Source organism: Natator depressus, chromosome 1, assembly GCF_965152275.1.
Source record: "Natator depressus isolate rNatDep1 chromosome 1, rNatDep2.hap1, whole genome shotgun sequence".
NCBI lineage: Eukaryota > Metazoa > Chordata > Testudines > Cheloniidae > Natator > Natator depressus.
The window spans coordinates 163,525,307-163,542,178 of record NC_134234.1 but is presented as its reverse complement, the minus strand read 5'-3'; the positions used below and the strand labels follow the sequence as shown (position 1 = coordinate 163,542,178).

The 16,872-nt window shown below is 39.2% G+C and overlaps 1 protein-coding gene across 1 annotated transcript in view; it reads right to left on the bottom strand.

Annotated features, from left to right (window-relative positions):
• Positions 1–5,187: 5,187 nt before the first annotated feature.
• Positions 5,188–16,872, bottom strand: part of URB1 (URB1 ribosome biogenesis homolog) — a 71,634-nt gene continuing 59,949 nt past the window's right edge. The window contains exons 32-38 of the mRNA XM_074970766.1: positions 16,472–16,578; positions 15,748–15,891; positions 13,842–13,951; positions 11,237–11,434; positions 9,301–9,542; positions 7,018–7,623; positions 5,188–6,369 (exon numbers count right to left, since the gene is read on the bottom strand). Of these exons, the coding sequence (XP_074826867.1) occupies positions 6,164–6,369; positions 7,018–7,623; positions 9,301–9,542; positions 11,237–11,434; positions 13,842–13,951; positions 15,748–15,891; positions 16,472–16,578 (1,613 nt within the window). The 3' untranslated portion in view covers positions 5,188–6,163. The remainder of the gene's footprint in view (positions 6,370–7,017; positions 7,624–9,300; positions 9,543–11,236; positions 11,435–13,841; positions 13,952–15,747; positions 15,892–16,471; positions 16,579–16,872) is intronic.

Sequence of the window (16,872 nt, the reverse complement as noted above, 5' to 3'; positions counted from 1 at the left end):
TATAAAAGTGGTTTTCAACCTTTCCAGCCTACTGTACCCCTTTCAGGAGTCTGATTTGTCTTGTGTACCCCAAGTCTCACCTCACTTAAAAACTATTTGCTTACAAAAATCAGACATAAAAATACAAAAGTGTCACAACACTCCATTACTGAAAAATTGCTTACTTTCTCATTTTTACCAAATAAAATAAATTGATTGGAATATAAATATTGTACTTCACTGCATAGTATATAGAGCAGTGTAAACAAGTCATTGTTTGTATGAAATTTCAGTTTGTACTGACTTCACTAGTGCTTTTCATGTAGCATGTTGTAAAATGAGGCAAATGTTTAGATGAGTTGATGTACCCCCGGAAGACCTCTGCCTACCCCCTGGGGTTCACATACCCTGGTTTAGAACCACTGGTGTAGAATACCAAAGTAGATTCCAGTCCTGCAAACTGTTATGTATTGGGCTTGCCTTTATGCACTAGATATCATCTTCAGCTAAGCTGTTCACGTACATGGAGATAAGAGTAAATTTTTGCAGGATCAAACGTTTTATTAATTTGAAGAGAACCCTTTGATGGTATTGGGCATCTTAGATTTAAATATTTTTCCTGCAATACTTATTCCTTATGAACTGCATCATGACCATAGTCATCAATCTTATTTCCTCAGGCGCCTGTCCTCAGCTCATCTTCTCATTGCCAACCTCATCTTAGCATATTGCATTATCTGGCCACTTTTAGAGCAATATCAAATTTAAAAGCCTTGTGACTGCAGAGCAGAGAATTGCACCTGGCTCCACCAGCTTCAAATTCAGCTATTCTTTTAAGTATAACAGAATGTGTTTTATTTACTTTGTTTTATATTTAAAAATATCTGGTTACTTTAAAAAAAGTTTACCTGCTCTTTTTAGAATAAATGGTCAAAAGCAGCATTTCTTACCATAAACAAACTGAAGTGTATTTGTAAATAAAGCTGGCAAGTGATGCTAATCATGACCCAGTAGCCCTCTGAAAGACTGTATAAACCAATTTCTAGTCTGCTTTAATACCAAAGTAATAACCAGAAGGAAAATGTTAACACTGAAACTCTGCCATTATTTGATTGCTACCTTGGTGTCAGATGAAAACTTTGTAGTCTTTTACTTCTGACTGTTTTATTATCAGCGCAACAACTTGCAGTGTTACCAACTCTTGGGATTTCTTCACAATCAACGTGATTTTGGCCAGGGCTGGAGCCAGTCTGGTGATGACATGAGAAACTCCAACCCTCTGTCTGGAGGAAAAGTAAAACCCCCTCCAACTTTTCTGCTTCCTGGGGAAGAGCAGCCAATCAGATCTGATGCAGAAGATAGGCATAACTTTCACTCCTCCTGCTCTTAGGAACCAGATAGGTTTTTGGGTCAGGTAGGAGTGAGAGGGAGCAGCCGACACCATTCTTACAGGACAGGATTAAGGAGGAGGGAATTTCCTCTTTCCTCCTGTGAACAATGGGTCAGTCTAGTCTTGGCCCCTCCTCCTCCCATTCCATCCCTACAACACCAGCCCTGGGAAGGAAAAGGTGGGTGAAGACCACTGGAGCTTCCCCACCCCCAGGCCTAGGAAGGAGAAGGGGGAAGGGCCGGGGAGAGAGGGGTGAAGAACTCTTAAGGCTGTAGGATGAGCAGAGGCGATTCTGGCAAGGACAAGATGATGTGGGGGCTAGGGAGCAGTACTGATGTGAGGGTTGCATAAATAATTGCTGGGCTGGGTGGGACACAGAATTAATTAATTAGAACTGTGGGGTTTGGAGAGAAGCTGGAAGCTCCGTACCATCAAGCAGGCCATGGAATCACCATATGCTACAAATCTGGGAACTGGCAATTCTAATTGTCTCACACACACTGAGGATGGACAAGGGCAGTTCAAAAATCAGAGAGACCAGGCAACATAACCTTTAAAAAAAATATCGTCATGATTTAATGTTGGGGGTTGGTGATACTGCAAATAGTACTGTAGAATATTTTTTAAAGCACGTCTATCTATCAGCAATAGACTTAGAAATACCAGGGGTTAAAGTGGCTTGAGTCACACTGAGTCATGGACCAGGTGGGTGACTGTGGAAATGATTGCAGGAATTGTAGGCAGGTTATTAGCAAGGAAATGTCGAAGCACCTCACTTTCTAACAGGCAAATAGATATGGCCACCGCAGCCTTCCCCCTTTTTTCCTCAAATGTGCTCCTCTTTTATTAGATTGGAGAGTACTGCATGAGATACTTGGCAGGGTTCATGGCTGACATAATAAATAAATATTTGGGGTGAAATCCTGGCAAAATTCCATTGTCTTCAATAGGGCCAAGATTTCACCCTGGATGTTTTTCTGCTTAAGTGGTGCTAACAGATCACTGCACCAATTGACCTGCTCAGGCCTTCAGTCTGAACTGGTGGACATCCTCCTCATTGACTAATGATAGCCTGTGACAGAGATCTACTTGGTATCAAGAACTATTCGCAATGGATGGATTCTAAGGGGATTGCTGAAGTATGTTAAATCACTCAATCAACTGGGGTTCTCTTTTTTAGTTACAATGTGGCATGATTCAAGCACAGACCCACTTAAGTTACTTATACTCTATTATTTCCTTGACATTGTATGTAACAGTTCAGCGTGATATGGAAACTTAAGATGGATTATTATTTTTTATACAAAGTCCAAAGAACAAGGAAATAAAATATGTTTTTAAATTACTTTAAGAAAACAATAGCATTATATACAGAATAAACCTAACCTGGAAAACAAACTAATATTAAATATACTAAAATGCAGTCCACCCCTTAAAAAATGCTAAATACTTCTGGGGAAGAATAGCTTCCCTTCTGGTGACATTCCTACCTACACCAATTTCTGGGCATCTCAAGTTTACCAATCCTCTCAGTGTGGACTTTTCTTCACATACTTTCTGAAGGTGAATGCTCCTCCTCATGGTTTGCCAGGTTTCATGGTTTGCTAGAGTTCTACCCCCTTCTGTAGGCTACAAACTCCACAGCAGTAGGACTCAAGTCCTGTCCCAATATATGCTTCAAAATCAAGCTGAGCTCCTTAAAAAAAAAAATCTTAATGCCAAATGACTCTCAAAGGATCCTAATTTCTACTGAATCAGCCTATTAAGAAACCTCCACTCTAGAGGCCTAAAATTCTTTTCTCTTGTTAGTTCAGCAACCCCTTGCTGAACCAGTCAGAATGCCCCAGGGCTGTAGTACTACCATTGAGCCACATCTTTCCTGGTCTACTTTAAATCCTGAGAAATACCAACTGCTGCTAAAAACTAGAAATCCATTTCACACGCGGTACACAAAGGGAAGTACGTTTAGACCCAATTCAAAGTCCACAGAATCCATCAATGGACAATGGGATCACATCTTTACTGAACTTTAAAGGCTTTGACCCCTACAATGAGAACTAAGGGTGACCCTCTCATGAAAAGCCCCATTGACTTCAGTGGTGATCCGTCGACACAGTTCTCACTGTAGGACCAGGGCCAAAATTGGCAACTTACTTTATTTAAAGTAGTGCAGCTCCTTGGTTCAAAATGTAGATTAGTTTTCTTGGGTATATTCATTGCATTTGTTTTTTATTGACATTGCTGTTATATCTTTTTAATATCAGAGGGTAGCCATGTTAGTCTGCATCCACAAAAACAACGAGGAGTCTGGTGGCACCTTAAAGACTAACAGATTTATTTAGGTTTCAGAGTAGCAGCCGTGTTAGTCTGTATTCGCAAAAAGAAAAGGAGTACTTATGGCATAAATTGGTTAGTCTCTAAGGTGCCACAAGTACTCCTTTAGATTTATTTAGGCATAAGCTTTTGTGGGTAAAAACTCCACATCTGAAGAAGTGGGGGTTTTTACCCATGAAAGTTTATGCCCAAAAAAATTTGTTAGTCTTGTTACGGTGCCACCGGACTCCTCATTGTTTTTATCTTTTTAATATATTTTTAAATGTTAAATTAAGTGCCCACATAAACAGTTTACTTAGAAAGCATTTATAGTGGGGCAGTAAAACAAATCATTCAATAGATCATATGAACTTTTAAAGATGTTTGGCCACTTACCCAGTATTTTTAAAAGTACCTAATTACCACATTTGTAGAACAGATTGCAGCTCACCAGTTGGAAATCAATCCTTATTTTTAAAAGTGCCCAAATGAAGATTTAGATAAGCCCCACTGATAAAAGTCTATGTGAACTGTATGTCCTTCACAGGCCAAACTGTAATAGTTTTAACTTGTCAGCTCATTTACATGATAAGGAGTTTCCTTCTGGTTAATGTTTTTGAAAGTACCATTTAAAAAAGAAATGTGTCTCTGTACCAGCATAAGCAACAGCAATGTGTTAGCACAGGGATTGGCAACCTTTGGCACACGGCCCGTCAGGGAAATCCGCTGGCGGGCCAGGACGGTTTGTTTACCGGCCGCATCCGCAGGTTCCGCTGATTTCACCTCCCACTGGCCGCGGTTTGCCGTTCCAGGCCAATGGGGGCTGCGGGAAGCAGCGGCCAGCACAGACCTCAGCCCTCGCCGATTCCCGCAGCCCCCATTGGCCTGGAACGGCAAACTGCGGCCAGTGGGAGCTGTCATCGGCCAAACCTGCGGGTGTGGCAGGTAAACAAACCATCCCGGCCTGCCAGCAGATTTCCCTGACGGGCCACATACCAAAGGTTGCTGATCCCTGTGTTAGCACTACATAAAGGTCTGAGAATAAAGTTCTCTCTTGGTTGCTGGGTGCAGCTCACATGTTATTTTTCGTATGTCACACCAAAATGGCAGCTATGGCTTTAATATCCTACTTCTTGGCAACAGTGAACTTTCTTTTTAAAAAAAATAAAATAAAATGCTTTTTTTTTTAATTGAAAAGAACATTCCCATCATTTTAAATGGTTGTCAAATTTTAGGCCTAAGTTGTATGACTGTACAACCCCTGATGGGCCCTTTGGAATAAAATATATTTTCACTGAACAAGCAAAGAGAATGGTTTTATATTTTTTAAAAATCATCTTCAAATAGACTGATACTATGAATAAAAACTACAAGAAAATAAATTATATTTCAGAATATATTAACATATAAAATATAATTCCATACTATGATGTGAACGTGAAATGTTACACTTGTATTAAAAACAGATTCTATAAACATTAAATGGAGTGTGTATATCTGATTTCACTTTGAGTTAGAAATCTGTACCTATGCATAGCACATATGAGGCATTATAAAAAACCCTGTTTTACATTTCAAAGCTTGAAATGCAGTATCTCCATGTTTGCATATCTGAAATGGTACATTAAATTGCCCCTTCCAGGTCTTGTTCAAGAAATCTTTAATTAGATTTCATGAACAATGTGCAGCAGAATACAATTTGAATTGATGAGGAACAATTCATTTAGGTCTTGTTTTGGTCAATTATACTATTTTTTTTGTCTTAATTTGAAGAAAGCAACACTTGGATTTAACATAAGTGAAGCAGTACCAAAGCCTTATGCTTTTACTGAGAAAACAGGCAGAAGGACCAATCATTATCCGATTGAAATCTGAGTCTTTAGACTGTCCTAGTCAGGAGTAACCTAGTGCATGTCACTGTTACACAGGAGACTCAGGTTCACATTTTTCTCTCTCTATGATGCAGAAGTTGGGTCTGCTTCAGAAACACTCATCCCCACTCTCTGGAAAAGCAGTGGTTAGGACACAGATAAGCACATAGAAGACCATCCCTCATCTCTTCAGAAGTGTGAGAACATAGGTCTTTGCCATAGTAATGTCTCCTCCTTGGTTCTGATGGCTAGGACTTGTGTTCTCTGGCCAGTGGGGAAATGAAAATGAGTTTGGAGGCACTGCAGTAATCAGCAATTTTTCTTTTTAGTATTTTAGAAAGTAAAAAATGTTTGCAGTATAAGTTACATCATAGCTCCAGCATCCCACCTTGCCCTTGTCTGCAAAAGAAAGAGCAAACACTGCTTGAATATTCTACTGCTAGATTCTCCGTGTACAGAATTCTTTTAAGTCTTGCTCTCTTTTTCTGGGCTTGTGGAAGTGTATGGAAAACAAGTTAGATTTGTACACAGTACAATTCAAAGAGGATTTCATGGTTACCAGCAGTGATGACATAGGTTTGACATTTTGAGTACGAGTCAGTATAGAGAATTAATGCCCCAAAATAGCTAAATAAATGTCTTTGCAAAGAGATACCATGGCTTCTTCCGCTTGTCTGTGCATTTTCTTGTCATCACCATTTAATTTACCATCTGTACCACCACAGATCAATTTGACATGGCTTATAAACATATCTGGTTCCTGTGCTCCAAGCCAAATGTCCCCAATGTAAACAGAAGCCAGGAATACACAAGAAGCTGTGAAACAAAAGTGAGGAAAAAAGGAATCAGAATAGATACTCTTCAGTTTCAAAACAGTAACATGGAAAATCTATTTTACCAAAATTTCCCTTTCAAAACAGTTTTTAAAGCTAGAGTTCGCTAATCCTTTCCTTTAAAGTGATATTAATTTTTTGTGCTCATCTTGGACCATCCGCTTCCCACCTCTAATAGAAAATACCCTCTTTTTAGTGGAAGCCTCGGACATCTTTGAATATAGCTAATTATACCCTTAGCAACCACTTTTGTCAACAAATGGACAGAACTGGTGTCATGCAAACATGTCTAATGTGACTCTTGGTGCAAGAATATTTTCCCAATACAACTTCAGATATTCATATACATAATGCAGCAAGGCAAATTTAATCCAAGACAACAGCTTCTTTTGGGGACCGGGACTAATGTTATATCAAATATTCTTGTGAGGTGAAGACCATATTCTATATTAATTGATGACCAATAGGCTATCTTTTTGGGAAAGACTTGGCTTTCTGAAGTGATGATCCTCCATCTTAGCGAAGACAGATTTCAAAAACATTTGATGAATGAAAAATACTTAAGTTCACAACTACTGTTATCTACTCCTCTGCCTTGTTACTGGGTGTAAACAAAAAAAGGACAAGTTACCTTTCTTGATCTCGTCCTTCTCTTTCATTGCTGACAGGCAGAACATTTTCACCACCTTATGACAACTGGCGTTAGTCAACCCCTGAGTATCCAGAAAGTGAAGCATGATTGTACTAAACAAACAGAGCTCTTCAATGTTTGATGACTTCTCTTTGTTGGCTTCACAGATTCTGTTGTAAAGCTTAAAGATACTACTTTTCAGTGTGGCATCCCTAAGAATCTCCCGCACTGCCGGAGGGTGTGGCAAAATGCTACTGTTTAGCCACTTCAGAGTGAAAAATACATTTTGTATATTGAGGCTATGATCCACCATGGACTTCACTAGCCATTTGGTTACTATGTAAGCAATTGCACATGTAAGACTGATAGTTTCATTCTCTGGATCAGTAGATTCAAGCCGTTCCTCTGGAAGTTTAGCAACTGGGGCTGGATAAACAGGCTCCCAATGAACCAATATGGACTCCAGATGGTCTCTACATTTCTCTAAGTTTGAGACCTTCAGCTCTGAGTCAGTTTCTTCCTCTATTTCTACCACATCCATTTTCCGAACATGGCGAGATGAAGGGCGAAATGGGACTTGACCTTTGTTCTTTTCTTTAATATTTTCTGTAAATGGAAAAAATAAAAACAAGTCTCAAACCCTCCAAAAACCTCTCTTGTCACTATAATGCAGGGAGGATGGCCTTGTGTCATTACAGCTGCTGGGAGGTTGCAAGGTACATGCTTCTGGTCTGATTCAACAACCCGACCTAAGTGAATGGAAGTATTTGTGTACTTAAAAAGTTAAGTTACATGCTTAGGTACCTTGCTGAATTAAAGCCTCTAATGGCAAAGGGTGAAATTATTTCACTAGGGCCCTGATTCAAAGCTCAATGAAGCCAATGGGTGTCTTTCCATTGACTTCACTGGGCCCCACGTCCACAGGATGTAGTTTGGCCCTGATCTCGCGAAAGCTTAGACTTTCATGTAAGGTTATGTGAGACTTTCAGTTCAATTAATTGCTAGTTATATTATCAAAGCAGTAAAGCTTGTAAACAGCAGCAATGCATTTATTCTACTGCATCAGTATTGAATGGGGTATTGTCAGAGATCCTAATTCTGAAAAATCTGGAAAGTCATCAGAAATCGCTATTTTACAATAAATGAAATGGATTTAAACCAATTTTGATTACTAAAAAAAATTAATATCAACCCCAGCAGGTGATTTTAACAGCAACATTTCATGTCAAAGGGAACTTTTGTGACTGTCTTATAAACTGCTGAGGGCTGGAGAATGAAACTGGACACAATAATTGATCTTTAACTATAGAAATGGTAACAAATGCAAACATAATTCACTAAACTAAAATTTTATATATATATATATAATATATATATATATGTTAATAATATGGCACAGGCAAATATACAGAATCCCTAGAAATACCTAAAAAAAATATTTTTGACATCTTTTCAAATTTGATGGGCTTTTAATATATTGTATACACTTTGTTAAGTGAGAACACATTCTGTAAAAACTACAGTATCGCTGATCCTGCTGTACTGGATTAAAAAAAATATACACCTCTTCCCCCTCTCGCCCCAATATCCTTATATATTATTGAAATGGAAAGAGCGGTAAAAAGTTTAATTTGCCTTTCACTCATTGTGCTGTTCCTTTACTTTTTGTATTTCTCTCAGCATGGACAATGAAAATAGACTAGTCAATTTCCTTATACCCAGTTTCAAATTAATTTCGTTTTTAGGTTCTCATGCACTCTCAGAACACTGCAAGGCTTTGGCTGCAAATGCTGCAACTTTATTAAATGGAGGAGACCACCCAGTAAAACTGTTTGGGTCAGAATTTCATCATTCCAGCTGATTAACCAGTTGGCTTCTTGATCAGATATTTCTGTTGCAAGGCTTATACTCACTAACAGAACAAACAACAGATACAAACAGGCTGCCAAAACTCCAGAAAATATTGTCCACACAATCTGCCACAGTCATTATGTCATTTTGTCAGACAGAATATTTTGAACACTGAGTTTATTATGGCAAGCTGATGACTAAGTCTCCACACAATTTTTTAAAAACGGCATTTACTTTCATGTGAAAATATAATACAATATATTTTTAAAACCACAATACTTGATTTATTACTGATTTTTTTCTTACTTTAAAAGTGGTTTCCTTTGGAAATCTGGGTTCCTAAAAGTGGATTCTGAGAGCTTTTATTTGTTTAAACAATGTTAAAAATCACTGCAACCGATGCGCTTTTAAACCAACATTTTTAATACTTACTAAGCAGCTCTTTGACTTGATATTTTTGAGCAGTTGTTTGCACATCTTCTTGGAGCTGCAGATTTCTTTCAATGATGCTCCACTTATGCAAGAGCATGAGGACATCTTTGTTTGAAAGGACACTCTCATTTACAGTAAATCTGCCCATTTGTCTGAAGGCCTCAACAACGGTAGCTCGGTATCCTAGCACAGAACTGAACGTACTGAAAAACTGAGTGAGCGTGGCAAAATCCAAGTTGGTCCTATTTCAAAAAGAAAACGGAGATTTTAAAAAAATTCACAAAATATATTTTTCTACATGTTAACCAAAAGAAAAAAGCTAAATACACGGCTATTTAAAGTCCTCTGATTTTTTAAATTAGTTTCTTAGGATGCAAGAGACATTTAATCTCACTCTGACTGAATGTCTGCTGCTTCTCCCCATTCGCGTCTGATGGGTCAGACAGACAAAAAACCCCACATACACCAAAAATCTGCTCTACAGATTACCTGCAGCCTGGAAAAGGTAACAGTAGAAGCCAAAGAGCACACAGTAGTGTGGGAAATGCTCTGGTGCTTCATCTGAAAGTATTTATTTTACATTAGTTTTCAAACTTCAAGAGGGAAGAACAAAAAATTTATTTTTCATGATGTGACAAACACCCATCTGAATGAATGGCTATGGTGGAATTACACCCCTGCTTATTGTTCCAAACATCACCAGTTTCCTTGTCATCTCTCCTTGCTCACCGTGACCTGGTTTGTCTGTTCTCTCAGCATAAATGTCAAAAGGCATCAGGGGAAGACTGTAAACCCTTTGAGAAAGGGACTGTCTTTTTATTACATCTGTATTCTATACCTCGCACAATTACTATTATTGGCTAAGATTTTTCAAAGCCAACTATGTGAGTCAGCCACATACTCACGAGTATGGAGCTAACTCCCTAGTGTCAGCTTTAAAAAGCTTAACGATGACTATAACTATTTATTATTTGTATGGTAGCAACTAGAGGCTAAGCTCAGTGCCCCACTGTGTTAGATGCTGTACAAACAGACACACTCCCTGCCCCAAGGGCTTATGATCTAAACAGAGAAGACAAATGATAAATAATAGTAATAAATCCTCTTCCTCTGTCAGTCGGGCAGCTGGTAGTCAGTCCAGATCCAAGGAAATTTGCACCCAACCCCCTTCCAGCTGCCAGCACACAGACAGGCTCCCCCAGGGGAAGAACTGCCAGAGCTGGAGAAAAATTTTTCTGGGTAACATTTTCAAAAGTGACTCAGGCACCTGAAACACTCTGTCATTTTTGAAAATTTTGCATTGTTAGCCTATACCTCCCTATACCACTTTGCCTGAGCCTGATTCTCCCACACAGACCACTCGCTAACCAAGGCTGCATCAGGTAATGCATGCAAACCCAGTCAGTGGGGTCTTCAGAAGGTATAGACCAACCCTCAGTTCCTCAGGGGTATTTAGGCACCTAGCTCTCATTGATTTCAGTGGGAGTTCGTAGTCTAAATATCTTTGAGGATGTTGCCCAAACATCAAGTAGGGGCCCAGCAGAACTCATCCACGGAGACTGCGCCACTCACTGTCCAGACTGTGGCCACTGCTCAGGCAGAGTGAGCTTGAAGCTTTTCAGGGAGTTGAAGTGCTGGATTTAGGCTCTGATCTAGCAGGAAAAGGACAAATTACATAATGCTGCCCTTTTAAAAACTACATATCCAGTACTTAGAACATGAGTCACCTCACAGTCACCACTTCATTGTTAATATTTTTAAAAGCAAAATCTTTCTGCAGAAGTTTCTCCCCCCAGGTTCATTTATCACCATTTAAAATTAAGGGGAAAAGGGCTAATTTATCAGAGATTAAGTGAATTCATGTTGGCCTAATATATGTCAAACTGAATAACAACGTGATCACATAAGCCTGGAAACCTGATTGGAAAAGACTTACCGAATGTGTTTAACAAGCATGATCAAAACATACAGAAACTCATTTATAAACTGAAGAGGAAGGAACTTCTGTTTCTCCTGCGGCTTTTTTTTGCAAGGAGTTTGAAGTGGCATCGCCCTTCCTTTGTTTCCTAAATTTGTTATCCACAGAGTGTGGACTAAGGAGATTACACTGGTTAGCAACTTGTTTTCCAGAAACCTGAAAGACAAACAAAAATGCTTTTGTGGAAGGCAGAAACTGACCCGATCACCATCCAATCCATCTCCTAGAAGGAGCCACATGTTGGCATTTGGGGCCCTGAACATGCAGGCAGACCTAGATTCAATGGAGCTCCAAGTGGGCTGAGGATTCTACCCAGGTAGAACTCATTGCAGGATTGAGGCCTTGGTTGCCAGGCTTCACCCATACATTGAGAATGCCCAACATTTCCTGTTTGGATGGCATATAATAAAAAACACTTCTATGGGTGGCAGTGTAGCCTAGTGGATACAGCATTGCTCTGGAATTCTGGAGACCTAGGTTCTATTGCCCACTCTGCCACTGGCCTACTGAGTGACCTCAGACAAGTCACCTCTTTTGTAACGCTTTATAAGAGCTACATATTAAATTATTATTATTATGAGGAATTGACAGAGCTTTCTGGCAAAGGTCCATAAATAGAACTAGTGATTTTTGACTCAACTATATCTTTCATTAAATCTGAATAATTTTCCAAAGCAATCCATAAAACTGAAAACTACGCAACGGCCACCATCTGTTTTAAATCAATTAGTGTTTAAAACAAGAGTTTCTCTTATGGTTTGTATTAAGGATTTTTCATTTGCAGATTACACCAAACTGGGAGGGGTTGCAAGCACTTTGGAGGACAGGATTAGAATTCCGAATGACCTTGACAAATTGGAGAATTGGTCTGAATTCAACAAGATGAAATTCAATAAAGACAAGTGCAAAGTACTTCACTTAGGAATGGAAAAATCAAATGCGCAACTACAAAATGGGGAATAACTGTCTAGGCAGTAGTACTGCTGAAAAAGGATCTGGGTGTTACAGTGGACCACAAACTAAATATGAGTCGTCAACGTGATGCAACTGCAAAAAGGCTAATATGATGCTGGGGTGTATTAACAGGAATGTTGTATGTAAGACACAGGAGATAATTTTCCCATACTGGTGAGGCCTGAGCTGGAGTACTATGTCCAGTTCTGGGTGCCACAAATTAGGAGAGAGTTCAGAGGAGAGCAACAAAAATGATAAAAGGTTTAGAAAACCTGACCTATCAGGAAAAGTTAAACAACAATTGCGCATGTTTAGTCTTGAAAAACATAATACTCTTTCAATACGTTAAGGGCTGTTATAAAAAGGACTGTAATCAATGCTCTCCATGTCCACTGAAGGCAGGACAAGAAGCAATGGGCTTAATCTGCAGCAAGGGAGTTTTAGGTTGGATGGTAGGAAAAACTTCCTAACTATAAAGATAGTTAAGCTCTGGAATAGGCTTCCAGGGGAGGGAGTAAAGTCACCATCCTTGGAAGCTTTTAAAAACAAATTGGACAAATTGGCTCAAGCCGCTTCCCGCAGTTCCCATTGGCCAGGAACGGTGAACCACGGCCACTGGGAGCTGCGGGCGGCCATGCCTGCCGTCGGTCAATGTAAACGAACTGTCTCGCAGCCAGCCAGCGGATTACCCTGACAGGCCGCATGCGGCCTGAAGGCCATGGGTTGCCCACCACTGCTTTAGGAGGACAGGTCAATCAATCTTTCTTTTTCCATTAAAAGATCTATTATAGGTGTCTGCACGTTGATCATCAATCGATTGTCCGCATTTTATTAACACAACAAAAGCTATTCTTATGTCAATTACTCATTACCTTGGAGGTCAGTGACCCATCCCACATAATTAGAAACAATACCCCTGTTGCTTGATCATAGGCAAGCAAGATGCTTTCTAATCTAATCACAAAATAAGTATTGTGCATATTGGGCCAAATCCAGGCTTCCACTTCCAGACAGGTGTGAAGAAAGGTGCCTAAAAGGGATATAAATAGTTGTGCCCTGCTCTGGGCACTTGAAAAACCTACAGGGTTTATGCTCTGCAAATCTATCAGGAGGTGGGGGCTGGGAGCATGCTCAGTCTGTTTTTAGCACAGATTCTCCTGATCCTGTAGCTGGTAAAAATTGTGTGAGAGAAAGAGAGAGAGAGAGAGATTGAGATTGAGATTACAGCCAGTTCAGGATAGAGGATCAAATTAACAGCCATGCAGAGGTCATTGCAGGATTGGGTGCCTAAGGCAACATTTGAAGGAGTGAATGGCTAATGCGCTATCCTAATATGTCATCTTGATAGTACCTTTGTGAGAAACTCCTAAAAAACAACCCCCAAAATTTAAACAACACGAGATAACATTTTAGGGTTCAACAAGTTCTTTCACCCTAAGGATGGCATTTATGTGTGGAAGTACCATGAGTACTCACGGGATACCTCTATGTAAGTCTCTTTCAGACATACAGATGGGTGAATAATCCCTTATATTCATTTTCAATTACACAAATACTCCACAAAGAGTACAATTATTTCTCATTACAACAACATCCCCCTTTTACGTACCTTTTCTCCAGAATATATAATATCCAGGTTAAGAGGCTATGGTCTCGTATCAGTTGATAGGCAGCTTTAGTGATACATGCAGCATTTTGCAGTATTTCCAGAATGTGACTCTGAAACGGAAAACAAAAAATATACTTTTATTTCAATAAACTATAGCTGTGGGCTAGTTCACTAGTATAAACATTTAGGAATGATAGAATAGGCATCTAATTGTTTGGTAAGCTTTTATTCAAAGGAAAACAACGACAAGACAGGGAGAATGCCAGACTGCACCCTATAACCTTCCACACAGACACTAGTTTTGATGATATATCGCAGAGACGTAGGCACCCGTTCCTCACTGAACTTAAACAGATAAGCAGCATCAAAGCAAACTACTACTGACTACTGAAGGCTACTACTGACTACTGAAGGCTAGGTACATGCTTAAGTACTTTGCTGAATAGGGCCACAGAAAGGAAGTCTGTCTAGAAGTTAAAGCACAGAACTGGTAGTCAGGAGACATGGCTTTTATGTTTAGCTTTTGCTATGTAACCAGAGGCAAGCTATTTAATTTCAGTACATCTCACGTTTCCCCATCTATAAAATGGCAATAATGATACCTACCTTCCAGGAGTGTTGTGAGGCATAATGAGTTAATTTTTGTATAGTGTTTTGAGATTTTGTAAAGTGCCTGGATTGCAGTGTTATTAGGAGTACAAGGTATTTGTTATTATTGCATCACTTATGACATTCCTCTACTTGGACCGCCAATTGTTATACATTTTGTGATATAAGTAAACAAAAATGTTTGTAAAATGTATTTTTAGAGGGATAGCTAATAGAGGCAGCTATTAAAATATCCACTCATCCAGAAGTAAATATAATACTGAAATAAAAAAGTGAACTATTTAGAAAAATTGGTGGACAGTATCTAATCTAATAAAGGCAAACACTGTAACAAACCATTTCAAGTTCTTCAGAACGGCCAAAGGACAGCAGACTTTCTAATTTTTAGGCAGATATATTAGAATCATTAAAGAGAAGCAGTGCCCAGGCAACAACATACTTTTTTATTTTTAAGTCAAGATTTTCAAAGGCAACTAGTGATTTTGGATACCTCCATTTCTGAGCACCCAACTTCAGACACCATAAAGGACCTGATTTTTCAAGGGTGGATGCTCTATATTTTCTGAAAGTTAGGCTTCTTTAAGATGACTCAAGTTGGGTGTCCAAAAATTGAGGAAACAGAATCACTCAGTTTTAAAAATACTGACATAAGCCTCCACTTTTCTCCATTGTAAGGATGGCCCCTATGTTATTGGACAAGATGCTCATCACAGAAAGTATGTCCCCAATATGCTTCTATTTGGAGATAGGTAAAATTAATGAAGGAATCAGACTGACCTCATTAAATTCTGTTTGGCTGCTTCCCCAGGATATAAAACTAGTGCATTAGCTCACTGTGTCAGCAGGCCACTCCGTATCTACCCACGTCTTGGAGGAATAATTCAATCACCTATAGGACTGAGCCCTTCATTTCTGACAAACTTATAAACAGGTTGCATTTCAGGTATAATGACTCAATAACAACAAAGCAAGCTATTAATATTATAACTTTAGGGTACAGTGAAGGTGGAATTGATGATTATGAACCATCCTAAAAAGGACAAAGGCCCAACTACGCAACTGAAAGTGCACAAATTAGAGTTTTGAATGTTAGTGTCACTGGTGTAGATGAGGCCATTGACCATTACTGTCAGCTGGTGAAAAATGCTGCAGGTCCATGATGAGACTGTGGCACATAGTCTTGATGTAAGTGGGTATTTCCCCCCATAGAATTGAATAATAGTAAGTTTGAAAGAAGAGCATCTACATGTCCCTTCTTAATTTGCTTGAAGTTTTACATTTTTCTTCTTTTAATTACCTGGGAGGCTTCATCACACAGTGGACTGTTGAAGAAGCACAAAATGACATGGAAAATCCTCTGATAGTCATACAGCTCATAGCAGTGCTTGTCTCGCAGTCCTTCTCCAAGAAGCCCAAGAACCCACTCACGTTCCGTTTTGTGCTGGAAACCACACAGAAGAAGTACCATAGTCACCGATTTTAAAGCATGCTGGGAAAAGCCTCAGCACAAACAATATGGTTTCCTACAAGTGGCAACATCAACTTTTCCTGACTTCCTCTTTTCAGTTTTTACCACCACAAAATGTAACCAACAGACAGATTTCTGCAGGAATAATGGGTCAACGGGGCAAATGTGATCAGACACAAAACTTACAAGGTTGCTATTTCTAAAATATCTTCACTGAATTCAGCATTAATAACTAGGTTAGACTATCACTGTAGGCTCTTCAGGGCAGGGACTAGATCTTCATTCTGTGTTTGCACAGTGCCTGGCATCATGGAGCCTTGATTCCTAATTGGGCCCACTAGGCACTACCACAATAGAGATAATAAATATTTATATGAAATAAAAATGAAACAAAAATGCCAGTAAATAATTACAAATGTTGAGTAGAAAATTTCTGGGATTTTTTGGTTGATTGCTAGACATTAACACCCTCAAGTCATAATACTAGGTAGGCCAGGCAACATATTGCTCTCCGAAGGTTTATGAAACATACAGGACATGAATCTCACATTACCTCAAAATCAAAGCTGTAGAAAAGCTGATAAAATCCCGGTACTTTCTTCAAGTCCAAATACTGATGCGACAGAAGGAATTTATTTATCTTTGTGTACATGTGCTCCTCTGTGAACAGATTTCAGTGGTTATTGCTGAGGAGGGAAAGTTAAGCGTGCACATTCACAATCTCACTGATGAAGTGGGATCTACACTTTATATTGCCTCCGTAGATGTCAGAAACATTTCACTTGTGGCAAGTATGATGTTCTCATACTGTAACAGTAAAGGTATTGTTGATCACCCTTAATTTTCCTTAAAACAAAAATACACAACCAGAGAATGCCCCAAGCAGATGATCACATGAATATTTAACGTTGGTCAATTCTCAATACTTCCAAAGTTAGCCTTCACTCAGAAATA